General features: G+C 48.9%; 6 protein-coding genes across 6 annotated transcripts; 3 read left to right on the top strand and 3 right to left on the bottom strand.

Annotated features, from left to right (window-relative positions):
• Positions 1-99: 99 nt before the first annotated feature.
• VFPPC_01619 (helix-loop-helix DNA-binding domain-containing protein) lies at positions 100-1,475 on the bottom strand (the record flags this gene model as incomplete). The annotated part of the gene is made up of 2 exons (XM_018281413.1): positions 100-955; positions 1,021-1,475. The coding sequence occupies 2 exons, from the start codon at positions 1,473-1,475 to the stop codon at positions 100-102; spliced, it is 1,311 nt and encodes a 436-aa protein (XP_018150116.1).
• A 4,269-nt stretch (positions 1,476-5,744) lies between these two features.
• On the top strand, positions 5,745-7,386 carry VFPPC_01618 (cytochrome p450 protein; the record flags this gene model as incomplete). The annotated part of the gene is made up of 2 exons (XM_018281412.1): positions 5,745-5,947; positions 6,009-7,386. The coding sequence occupies 2 exons, from the start codon at positions 5,745-5,747 to the stop codon at positions 7,384-7,386; spliced, it is 1,581 nt and encodes a 526-aa protein (XP_018150115.1).
• Positions 7,387-10,047: 2,661 nt separating this feature from the next.
• Positions 10,048-11,086, top strand: VFPPC_01617 (nitrilase/cyanide hydratase and apolipoprotein N-acyltransferase; the record flags this gene model as incomplete). The annotated part of the gene is made up of 2 exons (XM_018281411.1): positions 10,048-10,092; positions 10,238-11,086. The coding sequence occupies 2 exons, from the start codon at positions 10,048-10,050 to the stop codon at positions 11,084-11,086; spliced, it is 894 nt and encodes a 297-aa protein (XP_018150114.1).
• A 262-nt stretch (positions 11,087-11,348) lies between these two features.
• VFPPC_01616 (transcription factor Rap1) lies at positions 11,349-13,640 on the bottom strand (the record flags this gene model as incomplete). The annotated part of the gene is made up of 3 exons (XM_018281410.1): positions 11,349-13,061; positions 13,137-13,457; positions 13,518-13,640. The coding sequence occupies 3 exons, from the start codon at positions 13,638-13,640 to the stop codon at positions 11,349-11,351; spliced, it is 2,157 nt and encodes a 718-aa protein (XP_018150113.1).
• Positions 13,641-14,328: 688 nt separating this feature from the next.
• On the top strand, positions 14,329-15,693 carry VFPPC_01615 (DHHC zinc finger protein; the record flags this gene model as incomplete). The annotated part of the gene is made up of 3 exons (XM_018281409.1): positions 14,329-14,417; positions 14,482-14,635; positions 14,695-15,693. The coding sequence occupies 3 exons, from the start codon at positions 14,329-14,331 to the stop codon at positions 15,691-15,693; spliced, it is 1,242 nt and encodes a 413-aa protein (XP_018150112.1).
• A 375-nt stretch (positions 15,694-16,068) lies between these two features.
• VFPPC_01614 (activator of Hsp90 ATPase) lies at positions 16,069-18,988 on the bottom strand (the record flags this gene model as incomplete). Its single annotated transcript, XM_018281408.1, has 6 exons — positions 16,069-16,087; positions 16,148-16,800; positions 16,879-16,961; positions 17,023-17,281; positions 18,393-18,638; positions 18,695-18,988. 6 exons carry the CDS (start codon positions 18,986-18,988, stop codon positions 16,069-16,071), a joined length of 1,554 nt encoding a protein of 517 aa, XP_018150111.1.
• Between the last annotated feature and the right edge of the window lie 1,557 nt (positions 18,989-20,545).

Here is a 20,545-nt window from a genome sequence, read left to right as displayed (position 1 = left end):
GACCGGCGTAAGACATTTCGAGGTACGGCTGGGTTGAGATTCATTTTCCTTCTGACAAGAAGAAGGACATTGCAACTTTCATAAAAGGGGGAAGGGTGTTCAATGCAAAACAAACTGACAACAACTTGCCTTGCTGATTTTGGCACCGCTCTGTTGGCCTCCCGCAGAACCGCCTTCAGAGTCTCCGTCTCCCCCAGAAGCGTGCAACGCAGGTACGGCCGCACGCAATTCCGCGATCTTGTCCTTCAGGTTTGTTCGATATTTTCGCTCAACGTCATTGTGGGCTATTCGATCCGCGGATCGAGCCTTCGGTGCCCCCGCCGTGGAGGGTTTCTTGGAAGTGCTGGCCCTGGCAGCCGACCCTCGCTTCGCTGGCTTCTTTGATTCAGGCTCGTCCGATGTATCACCGTTTCTGGTGTTGTTTGCACTTTTTGACTTGCCCGGACGCTCGTCGGGCTTGCTCTTCGGGCTGAGAGATCGGGTTTCGAATTCCTGCGGCGGCCTGCACCCCATGCCAGCACCGAATCCTATACCAAATCCGTTGGGAGGGATCAGTGCACCGGGAATCCGCCCAGAGGTGAGTGCTTCTTCTAGAAAGCGTCTCTGTTCATCGATATCGGGCTCCGGGACCTGAGGACAGACACTCCGTCTCATTTGTCTAGATATATCCTTTCCTGTGGACGCAAGACGTAGCCCAGGTTGGAATTTGTCCGACCCTTGGGGCTTGTTGAAAAGTGGAAGATCGCTGTTGATGGACTGTTGTGATAGTGATGTGTTGTCCAGCTGTGGCATCTTCTCTCCGAGTTTCGTTGTCGATTCGAACATTTCCTCGTCGTCTGATAGTGCTTGTTCAAAGGCACTGTCATCGAAGAAGTCCTCTTCTCGGAAGGGGGCAGTAGAGGTGGAATACAACCCGCTACCAAGGCCAGGTATCGAGTCGGATGCCATACCAGGTCTAATTACCGTTGTTTAGCACACTTCTCTCGTGATTTTGCGTGACATCTGTTGGCCGATTCCTACCTGTTTTGAGCGAGCAGATCAGGTCGTTTGGAATAGTCTATTTCGAAGCTACCCATCTTGTCCAGGTCGTCATCAAATGATATCCAGTAGTCTATGGAATCCAATGCAGGTGTATCCGATTCGACCTTCATCCTCTTCTTGTCATGAGAGTCCTTGGCTTGAAAAGCATCGGACAGGTCGCCTCCCATGGCCATGGTGTTTTTGGCGGGCGAATACGGTGACGCTGTGGGTGGTTGTGTAAAGGAGAGGTCGGCGAACGCAGCAACTGCAGGGTCGAATGATGGTATCGAGACATCCGGGGGAGCAGATGTGAAGTCAAATGTGCCCATTCCAGCAGATGCCGCCGAAGTCCCCCAGCTTGAAGTATCCTGGGCGGGTTGGGACGTGTGGCGAGAAGACGAAAGGTCTTGTTCCATACTGCTTACTGATTGCTCCCTAATGACATTGTCGTTCATTATCACAGTGGGAGGTGATACCGTAATAATGCAAATATTGTGTTAGGTGTAATAACCACAGATCTGATTGAGTGGTGATGCCAAGTCAAACCGTAAGCTTGTTGACACAATCGTCGAGAGAGTCTGGTCTGTATGTGCAGGTATTTGGTGTTGGGTAGGGGTAAGCGCTTGGTATTGATGAGGCAAAAGTAAAGAAATATGATGTACGCCGAAACTGTGCTCTGGCAGGCAATAGCCGGATGAAATATAATTTACGGTAAGCTCGGCCAGATGGAGGTGTCGCTGCCGTGGCGTCGATAAACAATTGACAGCCGTTTGGCTTTTGGTGTGGTCAAGGCTGGTTGTATTGATGAATGAATTGGTCGTGGGACTTACAAGCTGGCAGGAGCAGCCAAGTACTTGCTCTTGCTTAAAACAAAGCTCAAGCCGGCAAATTCGAAACTTCTAGCGGCAGTTTTCGAAAAACCCAAGAAGAAGAAAAAAACACGACATTTAGCTGCGGCAGGTCAGGTGGCATCGAGGAGAAATCGGCTCGACTGCGATGGAGGTTCTGCTTGCTGTCTGGTCTGGTCTGATTTGATTTGATGGCACAGCTCTCAATCTTACATCCAACAAGGTTCGCCAAGTAATGCGTCCGGTACGTACGGCCACCCGAGCGAGTCCAATCCGTTCCGCAAATGGGGATTCCGAAACTAGTTTACCGAAAGGAACATAAGGTTCAGAGGCCAACTTGACCAGACATTATCAGCTACTAGCGACTGGATACTGCATCAAATGCCATTGAGCGAGCGTCTGGTCTGGTACTCGGTAGACGTGGACCAGCTTCAAAGGTGACCTCTGACGCATTCAGCAGCTGGACTGGGGCTCAATCCAATCCAGTCTGGTCAATCTTGCTCGCGAGAATGTCCGCAAAATCACAACACCTCAGCCTGGGAAACCGCCCAGCGTCCTTCGACTAGGCATGAAATCCTGACCAAAAAGGCAGAGGCAGCTTCATGCTCGGCGACTCCCGGCTTTGGCCTCCCAGTTTGATACAATACTTGCAGGCACATGGGCTGGTTTTGATGGCATTTTTCTTCTCCGTGCCCTGCCCTCTGTTGCCCGAATGGCGTGACATGAGGTTGCTCCACGATTCATTACTGCGGCACACCCAGCGACAGAGCCACAACATTGATCCCTCCCATGCATTTAAGTGGGAGATCGTATGATTAGGTACGCCGCTGCATCAATCCGCCGCCAGGGTGGGCTGTGGGCCCTTGTCACCTTGCAACCTTGCTCAATATTTGCTTGCTTGATCCCGCCCGTTTGAACTGATTGGGCTTAGGTTCGAGATCAATTTGATGTCTTGGTGTCGACGTTGTTTGGCCACACCCGCCCTTTGACCGTTGACCTACTCGACGGTACCAAACATGTGTGTGCCACGAGTACAAGTACTGTACCTACTTCTCACTGCGACAACCGAGTACTTCCTTAGCGTCGCGACTTTTCAGCCTTGTCCCGTTGTACGTGGAGATTTCTCGGTGGTGCAGGTGACAGACCATATTTTCCGTTTTGCCCTGGGAGACCTGTCACATCACGAACCGCCTTCGAAGCCCTGCTTGGTGCAAGCAGAGGATTTGGCCATCTTCGGGGTACTGTAACTACCAATCTACTCTCTGCTCCATATGTCCTCGCGAAATATTAGCTGCCAATGCTTATGTATTTGTTTTTTAGTTGTCGCGCTGCATGCTCTGTCAAGCCAGACTGCCCTCGGGCTTATCTGGCATGCCAGTCTTCCGCCAGCACGCGGAAGCCAGATGTTTCCATGTCGACTCCGGAACCTCTTCCGATACCCACTGTGGACACCTTTTCTCTAACAAGCATGGAGTGACTGACTTCTAAAGTTCTCGAGAACGTGTCAAATATCCTTCTGGAATACTCTGAGCACCTTCTTCCTTCCTTGAAGCAATAACCGTCCATGACCTCGTCTGTGGTACCGTTAGACTTTTCTGACACATGCTTCACAAAGAGGTTCGCCATCTTTGGGTAACAGTTTGGCTCCCGAGATTTGCCAAGAGCCAAAAAGGATAGAACAAAGGTCCGTGGGTGAGTCTATCGCTACATGTCATAAACTACCTACTTTAAGCAGGTAGGCAGGCGTATCTGCAGCACTGTCAAGAACAGATCCAGGCGGAGCTACAGACGCACGCACGACCTCATAAATCTTCCCGCGTCGAATCTGGCAAGGGGTCATGCACAATGTTTCACTCCTGTCTTCAGTATGCTGCACCTGTTTGTTGCAAGTTGATTGTTATATCTAGTAAATCGATCGATGAGCTAAGAAGCTAAAACAGGCCCCATTCCGTGGGTGATGCTGGTAGAGTTCGGTTGGTCATTTCATCGTCACAATCCTGAATCTAGCCTTCCTAACTAGACACTTTCTGGCAGATCGTAGCAAGTCCTAACAAGCCTCCAGTGTACTCCGTGCCAATTGTTCCGGACGATGCATAATGAGTGGGAGAAAGATGCTGTATAACCAACCCTACGTCGTATGCTCTAAACGCCTTACTTGGCCGTACGGGGCTTCGGAAGTGTCTGCCGGCGCTCGCAGTCGCCGCATACCTCGGGCACATCGATAATCTCATGCTTCGCAGTCGTTCCCTTACAACCCTTGAACAGTCGGTCACACCGTTTAATTCGGAAGTAGCCAACGTGCCCACATACCCATCGCTTGTCCACCTGTGTGCACATTTCTACCTCTTCCGAAACTAGTCTGGTGCTTGGATCTCAGAATGCTGATGATGCTGGTTTACGGCGTGATATAATGCGTCTATTCGTAGTGTTGCTGATGTTGGGTATCATTCCTTGCCCGTCTCCGCCAACCACTCGAGTTGATTATATATTGCCGTGTCCTCCGATGACTGTGATTCATGTGCGAAAGGAAAGGTCTATTCATGAGATACCGTAACATGGAAAAACGTCCACGCAGTTTCACCGTCTCTTCTTGTGAAACCTCCGGAGCAAGTACCTTAATCATGCCTCACTGACAGCTGTCTAATAACAGACATATCATGAGTATTGAATTCAGTTTTAGTCCTCGCGCCAGCGCTAGAGATAAAGTTGACAACAAAATAGACGCTGATGGCTATTCGAGTCAGAGCTGCAGAGACCGATTTGGAGAGCAGCCTGAGTGGCAGCGCGATAACAAGGCCATGAAGTTGGACGTCAAGAGGTGGAAGAGGTCTGTTGCCAAGCGTTGATTTTTTTTCCCTCCGCCGGGGTAAGTTACACCTTTGGTGTTCCACCCCATGCGGGTCACTGTGATCTGTCACATTGATAGAGTCATGTTAGTAAGCCACTGTCCATCTCCATTAATCGCCTGAGTGCGAAAACATCCCCTCAAGTGAATCAGACCGATGAATTGAAGATGACATACCCCGAAAAGCATGTTTAAGGGCCGAATGGTTGAGTTGTAGGTAGAATGAGCTCTGCACTCGTATGCATGGTGCTATTTCGGGGTCAAGGTATTGGCCAGTTATCGGTTGATCACAGAGCCCCAAAGTTCCTGCTTCCGCGGTGACATGGGAGACAAGCCAGGAACCGTGCATGTCCAAGAACCGCCTGGCCCATACGGAGTAATTGAGTGCCAAAATACAGAGTGACGGCGAACTGCTGATCCACAGCCTTGGAACCAATGGGCTTCACTGATTGTTGGTCTATCAACACCAGCGAGGACTGAATGACGATGAATGCTATGCGGCGAAGAATCATCTGTGGCCTGGATGAATCAACAGCAGCTACTCTAGAAGGGTGAAGGGGGGCCATACCAATTATAGCAGCATGTTCGTTATCATATCCCTGGTGACTCGGCCGATTTAGCCGCCATGGAACGTCAACCCCTCTCTACATTTGGTGAGCAACTGGTTTCAACGCTGTTGTCGTCAACTGCCACGCAAGAGAAGCATTCTTCGGTACGCGCAAGAATGGCCAAGCTTCTTCAGTGAGGAAATGGTCCATAGTCGCTGCAGAGATCTTCTCTAGGATGAGTGCCTTCTAGAATACCGCTTGGCTACAGCAATCGATTTTTCCGGAACCCTTTAGCAGCCCTCTTTGCAAAGGAATTTTCAACTTCCAGAAAGGACTGCCTTTGCCAGTTTATCAACATCGAACTGAATTCGGTGGACCACAGGCGCGTCACCGGTAGCTCCTGGCACAAAAACTACCACAGTAGAAAAGCTCCAGACGACTGCTAAGACGACGGTGCCAGCCATCTTGCTAGGCATTTGCACAATGGCTCTATTGCAAGTCGATAGCCTGCCTTTAGGCGCAACAACTACCATATTAGGATTGGTGACAGTCTTAATAGCCCTTCGTTTTGCTGCCGGAAGGAAACTGCATCCTGATGAGCCGACTGTTTTACCGTCTTGGATTCCCTTCATTGGCCACTTAATAGGCATGGCTGTATATGGTGGTCGGTATATAAAGAAACTTGGGTATGTTGTGAAACTCGCTTCGACACATAGTCTGAGTGTGCATGCAGCTGATGCTCTTTAGTTTGTCACATCCGAATGAACCCATATTCACTCTGCCGGTCCCAGGTTCACGAATCTATGTGGTGACAGACCCTTCCTTGGCAGCATCTATTCAACGAAATGTTAAGACTCTTTCCTTCTCGCCTCTTATACCGGATATTACTAAGAGAGTGCTCGGTCTGGACGACGATACCGTGACAGCAATAAGGCAAAATCTTGACCCTGAACCAGGGGACCCTCGAGGCTTCTTGGCTGATGTTCACGATGTCGTTTATGGCGCCTTCGGTCCTGGTGAGTATCTGAATTCTCTGAGCTGCGAAGCAAGCCAGGAACTGTGTCTTCAGCTCGTCGAGTTTGGATCATCTTTGCAAAAGTTGTACCCATTAGGACAGGAGGTGGACCTTTTGCAATGGACTCGTCACCTGGTCACAGTAGGATCCGCCAGATATCTTTATGGTCCACGAAACCCAATAGCCGAAGACCCGAACCTCGAGGCCGCATTCTGGGCGTTTGATCAAGGCCTTGGAGGTCTTCTTATGGGTGTCTGGCCATCGGTTACAGCTTCAGAAGCCTACCAAGGTAGAGAGCGAGTGGTCAATGCCTTCACGAAATATCTCGACGCTGGGCATATAAAGGACGCAGCCCGGATCTCTAGAGATCGTGTTCGACTAGAAGAACAGTATGGCATGAATCAGCAAATGATTGCACGCTCTGCGTTGTCATTCATCTTCGCTGGGATTGTCAACACGACGACGACCACATTTTGGGTGGTTCTTCGCTTGTTTGCAAACAAAGAGCTACTAAATATTGTCCGACAAGAAGTAGTAGAAGCTTTGCAAGCAAGCGAGGAACTGGAAGGACCGGGAAAACTGAGTATTGGAATCTTGAAAGAGAAGTGCATAACGCTATTTGCTGTCTTTCGAGAGTGCCTGCGCATTGGATCTGAGAACTTCTCTGTCAGATTGATCAAGGAAGACATTCTCCTTGCGGATAGATACTTCCTCAAGAAAGACGCCGTTGTCCAGATTGCAGGAGGTATTATTCACGCCAATAAGTCCATTTGGGGAGATGATGTGGATGATTTCAACCCACAGCGTTTTCTCACACAAAGGGCCAAGTCTGGCGGCATCCATCCAGCTGCTTTTCGGGGCTTTGGTGGTGGCAAGACCCTTTGTCCCGGAAGGCATTTTGCAACAAACGAGATTCTAGCTTTCGCAGCACTCATCGTCCATGGTTTCGACATTACGTCTCCCGGAGGTGGTGAAATTCTGGTGCCACGGAAGAACGACCGAGTGATGCCTGTTCACATTTTGGAACCGAATTCTAGAGATCGCCCGAGAGTGTCAATAAAAGTGAGAGATGAGGCGAAGACGCTACAACACCTGACAATAGTTATGTAAAGGAAGGCGTAGAGGATTACTATATTTTAGCGATTTGGGGCTGCGGTATCCATCGCTTTGATTCAAGTCAACAATAAAGAGCATCAATGTAATGTGCGTCCTTCGAGTCTTCAATTTGAGAAATTGTGCGAATGTTGAACAATAGGAAGGCGCGTAAGTCATTCGTTTGCGACTGCCTCCCAGTCACGTTAAACCTCTGACCTTAGCTCTCTCGCTCGCTCCTTCCCAAACTCCAAAATAATCGGTTCTCCAGACGTGTTCTCCTTTCTCCCACAACATGTTCTGCACCGACTCTTCTAGATGCCATTAATCTGCAGTTCAAGATGCCAAAGCCAACAGCACTCTGGATTCGCCAGGTCATGTTTCTGGCAGTCATGGTCACTTTGCTAGCCCAAACGACATTGGCTTTGGGATGGCGTAATCAGCAACGAACCCGAGGTAAGCAAGCATCAAGAATATTCAATGTCAGGAAGGAGGCTACTGACTCTTTTATGCGCTGCAAGCCGATGAAAAGGCTACAACACCACTGGACCCCTCTACTTCCCTACTACACGCAGGACATGCAAGCCATAATGCCTATTCTGCCGTACTGAATGAGCTGCAAGCATTGGAATCGGAACCCTCTTGCCACGGGATTGCTGCCCGATTATTGGTGAACAATTGTGAACTGCTCAACGGGGAGACGGATGCTACATTGATGACCAACACTGGAAGAGCTGCAAGAGACTTCGTGGATTTCTTCGCTGCCAGTTTGGCAATCTGTGATCTGGAAAGAGCCAAGTTTGAGATCCCACGAACATGCAACAAATTCCGCGAACCTGTGTTGGGAAAGCTCTCGGCGCTGCCCAGCCGAGAGCTCCATGTGACGACTCTAGAAATTGAAGATTGCATTAAAGGATTAGGACGATCCGATTCTGCCTGGACCACATGGCTCAGCTATCGTCACCAAGCCTTGGGATTTTGTGAAGCTGCCCGGGTGGACCACGACAAAGGTGTGTTGTCATTTGTTCCTTCAACTTTAAACGTACCGTGCTAATCGTTTAGACAATCAAATCCGTCTTCTTCGACAAGTAGTAAATCTAATGCAAAGAGCAGTAAATGAAGCCGACACCGAATTAGAAGATCGACAAGACAAATTTGACCAAGTATTGCAAACGTCCGTCAATAATCGTATGGCAGCCTTCAATGCAAGCCTCATGCATCTCGAGCAAGTTATGGCACAGTCTGCTTTACCTACAATCAAAGTAATCCGATGAAAATTCTTGTTCATGGATACGTCCGCTGACTGATGATTAGGAAACTACAACGTTTATTGACGAAAGTCTGAATGGAGCAAAGGCTCTTCATCGATTGATGGAAATAATGTTTCAGGGTATGACAGAGAGAGAAGAGGAGCGAACCAAGGCCCATGAAACAGCACTAGAAGTTGCCGTGACACGAATTAATCGAGACGCTGGTGATATCTCGGGAATAATGGAAGCGTTGACTATGACATCACTCTCCTTACAAGAAAAATTAGTGAGTTCAAAACGTGTTGAATGTGATCGTGGTCTGATTGGCTCCAGGAAAAGTCCGAAAATCAGATATTTTCTGTACTGCAGAGACAAGATCAAGTTCAACAGGTATGACCACCGCGTTGACATATGTCTAATCCAAGTCTAACTTTGGCAGGAATTGGAACGATACTATCTTCTTGCGGACGGCATTGACCAAAAGCTCCGATCCATTGATGAAATGCTTACGCTGCTGAACAATGAGACCTACCATATTTTGTCGTCACTTGAAGCGGTTTCCTTTTATATGAGTAATCTTCAGGCATCTTTCTTGGAGCTCGGCTGGTCTGGTTGGTGGCCTTATATAATATGCCCAGCTGCATCACTGTATATTGGATCCTACGGCCTTCAGCCTTCGATCACGCGAAATATGCTACTTTTAGGCGTTGGTAAGTGCTGAACTGTAATTCATGGAAGGTTAGCTAACAGGTGATTAGGAGAGATTGCGGGATTCTTCATGTCGCTTGCAAACATTCACGGGAGCAAGATTTAGGAACACTTGTTGCTATTGGGACCTGTCATTTCCGGCAAGGGCTATTCGAATAACACCTCGGGTAGTGTTATTCATTGATTGCAGCGTCAATAACATCGACATTGGGATTTGAGCGCAAGTATGGGGTGAAATGGGTTCTTCTGGTCCTACAATACTGTTTGCGGGCAAACTAGCGCCAGGAATATAAGACCAACTGGGTTTGCGGGTTAAAGATATTGGTGTTACTGGTTTTATTTGGTGGGTACGGCATTTGGGGTGACAGTGGACCGAATCATCTTGGAACAGTTATCCAGTGCTGGCTTGCGGATGTTTGAGCCGTTTGACATCGGCAAGATACGGGCTTACACTAACTATTAGCACGGCTGATCAGGGAATACAATACAATACAATGGTTGGGGAATTTCCTATTTTAACCATCCATTAGTGGAGTAATCTGGTTAATTCGTTGATCCAAGTGCCGTACTCCGTAGGGTCGGCGTCCGAGGGACCCAGCTATGACAAACTAAAACAGACATGACAAAGCAAAAAGATGCGGTTCGACCGAAGTCGGATATCTTTGTTTCTTCACTTCAACCATTAATCGGTAATTCATGTAAAAGTCACAAGTCAGTGAAAATGGCTGCAAGAATTAAAGTTGCTGCTATACAGCTATATTCAGAGGTACGTAAACTACGGGTTTGGTCAATGATGGGTGGTTGCTTGTGCTGAGTCTAGACAATGGCACTGACCACTACATCATACTGGCAACTCACCCTTCATCTCATCACCCAGCATTCCTACTCATATAAACTAACCCTTGAATTAGCCCCTAGCACCAGCAAACAACTTTGCCCGCGCAGAAGCATACATCCGCGATGCCGCCTCCCAGGGAGCCAACCTCGCCGTCCTCCCAGAGTACCACCTCGCAGGCTGGGTCCCCGACGCCGCCGAGTTCACCTCAACAGCAACCCAATCAGCACCCTACCTAGAGAAATACCGCGCCCTCGCCAAGGAACTCAACATTACCATCGTCCCAGGGACTCTTCTCGAGCCTGAAACCTCCTCCGGCAGCGGGCTAGCCAACGTCGCCTACTTCATTGGCCCGGATGGCGCCATCCTCGGCCGCTATCAAAAGAAGAACCTCTGGCACCCTGAGCGGCCGCACCTCGCGGCGGACATTGAAACCCCGCACACGGCGTTCGACACGCCCTGGGGGAGAATGGGCATGCTGATCTGCTGGGACGTCGCGTTTCCGGAGGCGTTCAAGGCGCTTGTGGCGGATGGGGCGAGGATGATTGTCAGTCCGTCGTTTTGGCTGGCGGACGATGGGGGCGAGGGGTCGGATTTGAACCCGGATTCTGAGAAGTTGTTTTTGGATAATGTTTGTGTTGCGAGGGCGTTTGAGAATACGGCGGCGGTGGTGTATGTGAATGCCGGGGCGCCAAAGGGGAGCAAGGACGGCAAGGATGGGAGGGGGAATACGTTTTGTGGTGTGAGCCAGGTTACGTTGCCGATTGTGGGAAGACTGGGTGGCGGGGAGTCGATGGGACCGGCGGAGGAGATGGGCGTTTTTGAGGTTGATATGGGAGTGTTGGATATGGCGGAGAGTGTGTATAAGGTTAGGGGAGATATGGCGAGGGAGGGTTGGCACTATGGCCCGTATCGGTCTGCGTGAGGGATGAGTTGTGGGCATGAGGATGTTTATTATGAAGTCTATTGATGTACGAGGCATAGGATGGAAACAAAAAGAGAATAACAATAGCATCATCATACCGAGAGAAATATAACGGGGTATCTATCATTGACTTCCGCAGTTGCGTGTACTGCTCCCACATGTGTGCGTATTCGTGAACAACCAAGTATCAACGCCCAGCCCGTCTAATGCAATCATAAGTCATAACAAGTGGCTTGTAAGCCTAAACCATATAGAACCCGCTTCACCTTGTCTCCATATCAGCCTGCGCCTGCAAGAACTTCCGTCGTAAATCAACCGCCTCCTGGGTGTGTTTGTGCACAATTCTATCAAGTTCCTTCTTCGCCTTGTTCCGTTCTCGCGTACTGGCAGTGGACTCGTGGGCCTTGATTTTGTCTGCGTATTGCAGGCTCTTGTCGTCGCGATCAGTCCATATGCCTTCATAGTTTGTGGGCACGCCTTCTTTGTTCTGTAGCTTCTCCAGTAATAAGCTGGTCGGCCAGCCCGGCGTCATGGTGGTGCGCATAAGGGCCTCAATCACAATAGGGCGTGAGTAGCCGAGAGACTCGTAGTATTCGGTGCAGTCGCGAATGTCTTGGCTATACCCTTCCTCATCTGGATCTATTCGTACTGGCGCAGATGGCCGTCGGGCTCTTTCTTCAGCTTGCTGGGGTGAAAAGCGGCCAGGAACTGGCGCAAATGAGGCAGGCAGTGACCTTTTGGGTGCCCTGCTTGTTGTCTTTGCCTTTGTGCCGGGTGTATTTGTTGACTTTGGAAGTTCCGAGTCCAAAGCCTGCTGTTCCACTGTGTCGCCACGACCCTTTTTCAAATTTAGCGGAACTGGGCTCGCATCGAGAGCCTCAGAGTGCAGCTGTTGCGAGGGCGTCACATCGACGACGCTTTGCTGAGTGTCCATTCGCGGAATTTGTCTGACTTGCGTCTCAAACACAACTTCACCCTCTTCTTCTTCTTCGTCGTCAATAGCGTCAGGTAGCTTTAAGGATGCTGCGATTCTATTAGATGAGCCATGTGCCTGTTGTAGTTGAATAGCCTTCACTACACTAGGCGATTGTGTCGTCAAGACACCAATCCTTTCCTCCGGCGTTGACGGAATTTCCGCATTGCGACTCAGGCGTCTGCGTTTTGTCGTGTTCCGTCCCAAGGGAAAATGGTGGTCGTCTAGGTGTCTTTTTTGGTTGCTTTGTCGAACGGGAGGTGAGGAAGGAAGGTCACTTTCGGGAGACAATGGGCCAGAACGTTGCTCGTCCTCATGTTCTCCGTCAGGATGGGACGAAAAGCTGGACATTGCTTCAAAAAAGGCTGCGAGGTTATCTTCATAACACTGCCGTAATTCTGCCGTAACCGTAGGGGTTTCCACCCAGTCGAACTCTAGGTCCTCTGCCGCCTTCATCCAGTCCACTTCTTCCAGAGGCACCTTTTGTTTTCCAACAGCTTTACCCAGCTCGTATAGATCGACGATCTTGCCATCAATACAAGGTTCTGCGTCGATATCGGCCCCAGTCGCATCAACGAATTCAGTTAAATCGGCGTAAAAGCCACGGATCATTCTGACTTCATCATCATCTTCACTGTCGCTGGACTTGGTCGGTGACGTTGGCATTGGCTCGGATTGTTGTCCTTGTCTTGTCGCAGACCTAGTTGTGATCTTGTCTCTGGTAGCGTCAGGACTAGTTGAAGGAGACGCAATGGCATCCCGTTGGGGGGTACGACTGGGCTGTTTGGTTGGTGTCTTCTTAGGTGTTCGTGCTGCCTTTGTGGGTGTAATATTTTGTTGTTTGGGAGTCGCGTGATTTGATGCTGGCCTCGTATGAGTCTCTGTAGTTTGCACAGCCAAGTCTGCTGCGGACATGGCCAGCTTCTCAAGATCACTTAATGGCCGGATGGCCAAGTTCTTGATAAATCTATTCCTCCACGATTGCCAAGTATGCCAGGAATGCTTCGTCTTGTCAGCATGACTGTTCTCATCACAGAAGAAAAGAGAAGGGGAAAAAAAGTAAGGATATGAGCTTACAGTCTCAGCAAATTCTTGAAAGATCTTGTTCCCTGTCCGATCTTTAGAGTGAGACAGAACCCAGTTTGCGAGAGCAGCATCGTCAGCAGCTGAGAATGGGGTCCGTGTATGCTTTGTAGGTGCGCTTGTACCAGGACGAGATGTTCCTGTTTCCGGGTGTCCGAATATGCGATAGCGGTCCGTCAACTGAGCGACGCCGTGTTCTATAGAGTCGGTGATATATTGCCATGAGTAGGAGTCTGGATGAGCATCTTTTCTTAGATGGTCTGCAATGAGCAAATGCGCGTCCTTTTCCAAAGGCACAACTTTGCCACCATTATTCTATATGCTGGTTAGATGACATAAGTTTGTTTCCAGTCCTTGCAAAGGTTGTATGCTCACCTTGATGTGCTTGAGAATTTCATTCCGTATAGGCACTCTCTGAGCGACCCAAAATACCATGTCCTTGAAAATGTTTCCTCCCACAGCGCTTTCCACGCTGTCGTACGTGACTCCTCCGGTCATCTTGCCAAAAAAAAAATTGCGGCACCGTAGTGTCGTCCAGTATACGCGTCTGTTGTGTCAAGCTCTATCGACGGGTAAGCTTGCGGAGCTAGTTAGCGTGCACAGATTAAAGAAGTCGCTGCGACGTCAAACTTGAGGAGTGCGGTCTTCCATCATAACGCTGGCGCAAGTATCGAAGATTGACTTATATATCATTCCAGCTTCGTCCGCCTGTTATAGATGAGTCTCGTGGGCATGTCGACAGTCCAAGTCGATGGACGCGTGATGAGGTCGCGCGATCACGTGGAGGCGTCTTAGTGTCTGCTGTCCGTTTGTTGACTGGAGCAAGGAAACTCTTTAGCGCATGTCCAGTTGGGTTTAGTGGAGGTCGGGAGAAACGTCAGTGATCAATTGATCCGCCTGCTGCCCTTTGCTCAGCCACAGGAACCACGAGCACAAGCATCAGACCCAGCCAGATCTGATCAAAGCCAGACCAAACAGACTCATGCGGCTTCTTTTACGGAGCTTCACTGCATCAGACATCTTACGCATGAGACTGGGGCTTCTTTCCTGATTCGCGACGAGATGCAATGACACGCCGTCAAGTCCGGGTGCCTGTTTGTCTCATTCTTCGCCTCGTAACGGGCAGCTTCAGACCCTCAACTGCTCTGTGCCTCGGTGACACGCCCGGCCGGCTCCCTCGGTCACAATGGTCTCCCTCAAATGGGCGTTGACGTTTATTTTCGTCGTGAGTTTCGGAGTTTTTGTCACGTTTTTCGGAAGATTACCTGCTCTTCGGTACGTAACTCGACATTGACTTCGCATCTCACGAGTCCCAGTGCTAACTAACCTACCTCTTCAGTCGGACGCCTATAGGCTTCTTACACCGTCTAATATGGATTCATATACCAAATGTATTACTGTCAATAGACAATAGACTTACCTCCGGGAGGATATCCAAATCTCTATCTAGATTCAGTCATTTCATGATGCACGATCGTCATCCCACTATAGTAGTACGACTATCTACCCTGCCACACGTTAACTCACATTGCAAAGACTAACCGCCCTCTAGATATTCTTCCTCACTCTCATGATTGGCGGAGAATACCTCTATCTCCCTTCCGTGTGGCACCGCCTCGGTCTCTTCACCAAGCTCACCGTCACCATCACCGTCTTCCTGCCCTATCTCTTTCTCTATCTCTCCTGTGCCATTGACCCAGGATACATCACCAGAGAAAACCACGCCTACCACATGAGACTATACCCGTACGACCACGCAAATTTCCACCCCGGCGCGGAGTGTAACACCTGCGGGTTCCTCAAACCACCGCGCTCAAAACACTGCAGCGTATGCAAGCGATGTATAGCAAAGGCAGACCACCACTGCATCTTCATCAACTCGTGCGTGGGTTACGGCAACCAGCACTGGTTCATACTGCTTCTTGTATCGACGGCTATTCTATGCACATATGGTGGTCTTCTCGGCGCCTCGCTGCTATCGTCGTCGATTAAGGAACATTTTGTGCAGTGGTCGCCCTGGTCGCCGAGAAAGCATGGCTGGGGCATGTACGTGGTAATTTGGGGTTGGGGGATCCAGACGAATATCGGCCTCGGTATAACTGCTCTGCTGGCTGGCTTGACTGCACCTTTGGTTTGGGGTCTCCTCATATATACAATGTATCTTGTGTACTGCGGTACAACGACAAACGAATCGTTCAAGTGGTCCGTGTACAAGGATGACATGGAGGATGGGTACGCGTTCCGCCGCCGTATGCCTTTGAAGAGAGAAAGAGATCCCGTCAGAGAGCCCATCTGCCCTAGGTGGCCGGTTGAGCCGGAGATGGTTCTTGCGGCAACTGAGGATGGGAAACCTCCGCCAGCGCACATGGCGTTGGCTGGTGAAGGCGAGTGGGAGCGTGTGTGGAAGTTGCGGGATGTGGAAAACTTGTATGACTTGGGATTTTGGGATAATATGGGAGATATTTTCGTGGTAGACTACGGGTTTGGCACAAGCGCAGATGAACCTCCAGTGGAAAGGGGGACGCGTAGAAGACGTACAAAGAATAAGTAATTTTGTTATAGATGTTGGAAAGGGCTAAAACGGAGGCATGCTTTCTAGAATAGTAGATATTGGGAGTCAGTCATATCACTCATCAAGGTGTAGACTGCATGGCCAAGTGCCTCAGTCACCGTAGAATATACAAAGATTCTTTATATGTATGCTTGTAAATATTTCTCATAACATCGCTCGTGATCATCGTAATCCACACGCTTCTGGGTCTTGATTAGACCTCAGGCCGGGAACTAGCACCCACTAGTCCATCCACCGCCATTGCAGAGACGTTTAACCCCCATTGTCCTGACCCCTTCTAGAGCGAAATGATGGTATATACATGTAGTTTTTTTTTGTTTCTATTTTGCCGTTTTCAATAATTGCCAAATTCCTTTACAGAATTGTGCCGAATCTGTTTACACTCTGTTAGTCCTGCCCTTCACTCCCGGATTGTAGTAGGCTCTTTGCTTACCCAAATGTAGACTTGATACTCTTGACGTAGTATTCCAGCCAGTTTCTCTTGGTGACTTCTTCTTGGCCGGTTGGCACTCCGTCCCACGTCACCCGCATCACAGTAACGTGATCAACGTCGTTCTGATCAAACTCAATCTGGAGTTTGGAAAAGTGGCCAGCCGGCCATTGAGCAAGACGCCAGCTCTGAACGACTTTCTTTCCCGGCTCGAGCTCGAGATACTCTCCTGAGACGTTTCCGCCAAAGAGCTCAAACTTGCCACCCTTCTTTGCGCCCTCAAAGACCTTGGGAGGGGAGCGAGTGAAGGCGGCCAATCTTTGGGGATCGACAAAAGTTTGATACATCTCGTCTGCCGTGGTTCGGAACTCTTCATTGTCGGTCACTGTTACGGTGTTTACAATGCCAGAGGTGCTCGTAGGCGCGGTCGAAGGCTGTGTTGGCTTTGGCGAAGCAGCTTGAGGGTGCAGTTTTGGAGTGGAGAATCCGCTGGAAGGATTAGAACCAGCAGCATGTTGTATATCCTTGCCATGCTCTTCAATCAGGGCCGGGGCAAGCTTCTGGAATTGTTGGCGCAGTCTTGGGAGAATGTCGGAACGAACAAGGTCCTTTATGGGCTGCTTTTCCTTAGACTCGGAGATAATATCGACTTCAAACTAATAGACGGATGAGCGGTCTACACGACAAATGGAATTTGCTGAAAAATCACGACTAAAAGGCAAGCAGAGACGTACCACATACTCATCCTCCGCGGTATCATGTGCGACCTCGGGAATGGTGATGGTGCCAGTAATCTCATCCGCATCGGGAGCGGATCCTACGACGACAGTAAGCCTAAGCTCTACTTTTCTTACATGCTACACATTACACATCCTTACCAGTATATTCTAGGACCAGCCGGACGTCGAAGATAGTGATGACTTTGTTCTTTCTCTGGCTGACATCAACGTCACCATCCATACTCTGGACCTTGCTAATCTTGGCCTCTACGTCGCCTTTCTTCGCCTCAATTCTGGTCAAACTGTCCTGGAGCCATTGCTTCGTCCACTGGGAAACATCTTTGTTGACCCAATGCCAGTTATTGGGATTGTGGAGGACCATCGTGCGGTTAGGGGAGGGAAATTCCGAGCTAGAGTTCTGGGCAGGTTGCCATGTTAGCACGCAACATTCCAAGAATACACGATTGATCAAGAACAACGGTGTTAAAACGAAGCTTTCCGCAGTTTGCGAAATCAGAAATGGTCTTGGACCACAGCAAGATTGGTCATCAATGAAGGGAGTACAAGTCACTCTATGACTGGTGCCAGCTGGTGTCTCATCATAAGAGACTGCGGAGGGGTTGAAAGGGTTCGTCGAGATGATCAATGGCAGTACTTACATTATGTTGAATGGATTAAACGACGAGAGAGACGAGAGCCAAGCGATGTCGAGGCGAACAGCAAGACAGAGATTGCTGGTTCCAAGAATGAAAAGAGAGAGGGAAGTGCGAGCTCAGAATGCTCTAGAAGTTTTTATGAGCCTTGTGCCCCCACTATTCAGTTAAAGTGGGGCCGACCAATTCCACCAACAGCCTCCAAATTGGTACGGACTCTACGGAGTACTCCATACTTGATGGAACAAGACAAGGCAGAGTATCGCGTGCCTCAATGGTCAAGACTCAATACTCTGGTGAGACATACGCCTTCGGGATCACGGTAGTCAATACTCAGAGCAATGAACCAAGGCATGTGAGAAACCCTAAGTTAACTCTAACCCAACGCTACTCACCACATGACTTTTTGGTGCTTTAACACACTCTCTCTCCAAGTTCCTCCAAGTTCCCACCATTTATCTCGAAATCCTCTGTGAGATGCTCTGGCTGCAAAACGAAGTTACCAAGGATGTTGGAGTGGTAATACAGGACCCAAAGGTAAGTGGTCTGGAAAGTAAGCCACAGTTTGCCCATTTACTATCATCCGCTACAATATAGCTTGTGTGAACATCTTGGATTGTCCTATATCGTCGCATGATATTGTATATTGCTGTAGTTATATGCACGTATAGTTGGCGATTGGTATATGTTTTTCACCCACAGACAGCAATCATCTGTTCCTTCGCTCTCTCAGCTACCTGATTATGTATTCTAGGTCCACAGCCAAAACAAATTGAAAAGATTGCATATCAGCATCAAAATCATGAATACGTCGTACTTCTCTTCAATGCAAATGCCCAACCCCCTTTGACAAACATAATATTTCGAGAGTAATACATCTGCCTCGAGCGGGGTATCGAGTTTCTTTGGCAGATGATCCAAAATTATGCGGGCAGAGGCGGGCAACCGGCGACCCGAGGGCGTTCCCATGCGAGCTTCAATGTTGAGCTTGTTGAGCTTGAAGCACTTTTCTGGGACAGGTTTGCATTCGTATTCTTGCCAGAGATGGGGAGACATCTCCCATGCGTCCTTCATGCTGTGTGGGTATACACAAGTTCCCGTCTCTGAGGCAAAAATCTCAAACTGCCATAGAAAAACTTAGTTCAGTACAACCTTTAAGGTATTTTGAAATAACTTACTTCTATCAGCCGGATCCTTGTTGGGTGCGCAAGTATATTCGCCTCTTTCAGCCGACCAACCCATGCTGCGCCGGTACGCATGTGTAGCCAGTTGAGAAATCGATTTGCGCGTACATCATTGTAGACATTGTATATCTTATTAGTCAACTGCACATCATCTTTAATGTCCGAAATGTCGATATTCACAAGCTTGTACATGCTGATATGCTGAAAGAGACAAAGCGATAAGAATCTTTTGCGTTCGGCTGGGGCCAGTTCATGAGGATGCGCCGCTGCACCCGCGGAACTAGCCATGGTTGTAGATGGTTGTAGACAAACAGTCATTTCAAAATGATCCTTGGAAGTTTACGGGGGATACTCTCGCAAATGATGGAGCAAATGATGGAGAGAGGGAGAAGCTGGTTCTTATAGGGCTCCTTTCCACTAGTGGCGATTAAGCATTGAGTCTATTCAGGATTCGTTATGGCATGGGCAAAAGGCAAAAGTACTTTTTAAACTAAACCTTGAATGCGATGTTAACCCAGACCGCGTCGGCTGCATCCCGTGCCGGAATAACTTTATCAGGAAATATGTACATTTGTACGCACCAACATGATATGGTGCACAATTATCAGAGGTCCTTTGCAGTTATATACTTCTCGGCGATTGGGGAGGGGACCTTTCAGCGTTGCGTATTTGCACCTTGCTTCAACCCTTAAGATCTCTTTGTAGACACCAACTTTGTGGTCTATCAGAAGCCATAAAAGTTCCGAAGTCGAAAATATTACCATGGCGGTCAGTTCATAGGCGATACCTGACCAAGCGTAAGCCTTAGGCGACCCCAGGCCATGGTGAAGACGAGTTGCGAGTATTTGAACACGTACAACAGGTTTTAGCTCCAACCATTGATACACTAAAATAAATCAGTCGCATCGCCCAGTTAGAGAACAGCTAACAAGACTGTGATGTGTGCCAGTGTTTCACCTAGCTTCCAGTGGCAGAGTCACCAAAGTATCCTCTTATTTCCTCACGGTTATCCGGATGAAACAAAACAGATTGGCCTTTTTCGGCCCCAATTTCAGCAAAAATACTGGCTGAGGCACCAAAAATTTGATCAGATTCCCTTTTCTTTGTTGGTTTGCTGATTAAAACAAGTGACCCAAGGCCGAATAGCTCTAACTGCCTCTCACACCGATGTAGGTGTATCGAAGGGTGAAGAGCATATATAAAAAGGCAAAAAGAAATGAAATTGCGAATTCCCACGAAACGAATAAAACCTTACAGCAAGGATTTAAATAGCGGTAAAATATTAAATCATCTTGACGGCCCGTCGGTTACATGCCGACAGCTGGCGCTTGGCCGTTGGCAGCTGGCAGCTAAACTGGCCTACCATGGACCTCCCATTCGGATGTAACAAAGTGCCAGACATCAAGTCCAAAATTTGTAGCTCGCATCACTTCATTTCAAGTTGGAATAATAGAACTGTCAGCGGCTTCCCTTAAGCTCTTTAACACTAGACAATCCTTTTGGTCGATCTCGACTCCCCTTCCAGGAAAATGAATCGACTAGGCAGTTCAACAACGAGAGAGAAACTTCACCAGGGGCTGGGGATGACCAAAGGAATAGCGCCTCGTCTCTACCTCTAAAGACTCCTACCCTTCGAAAATCCTTCCAGCTCAGCAAACTCTGAGACCTTGGCACCTTCTTGCATCTTACTTCCAAGTTCGAACAACGAGATGAGAATGTCGAGGATTCCGTCTCTGTCTTGCATTATTGCCGTGGACGAAAGTTTGAGTTGATCACAACGAGCCGTTCCCATGCCTCTCAGACTAATTCAGGTTGGTATGGCCAAGTATTGGAGCTGGCAAATTT

This window comes from Pochonia chlamydosporia, chromosome 1 (assembly GCF_001653235.2).
Source record: "Pochonia chlamydosporia 170 chromosome 1, whole genome shotgun sequence".
Taxonomy (NCBI): domain Eukaryota; kingdom Fungi; phylum Ascomycota; class Sordariomycetes; order Hypocreales; family Clavicipitaceae; genus Pochonia; species Pochonia chlamydosporia.
The sequence above is the reverse complement of the archived record's forward strand: the minus strand, read 5'-3'. Positions and strand labels throughout refer to the sequence as shown.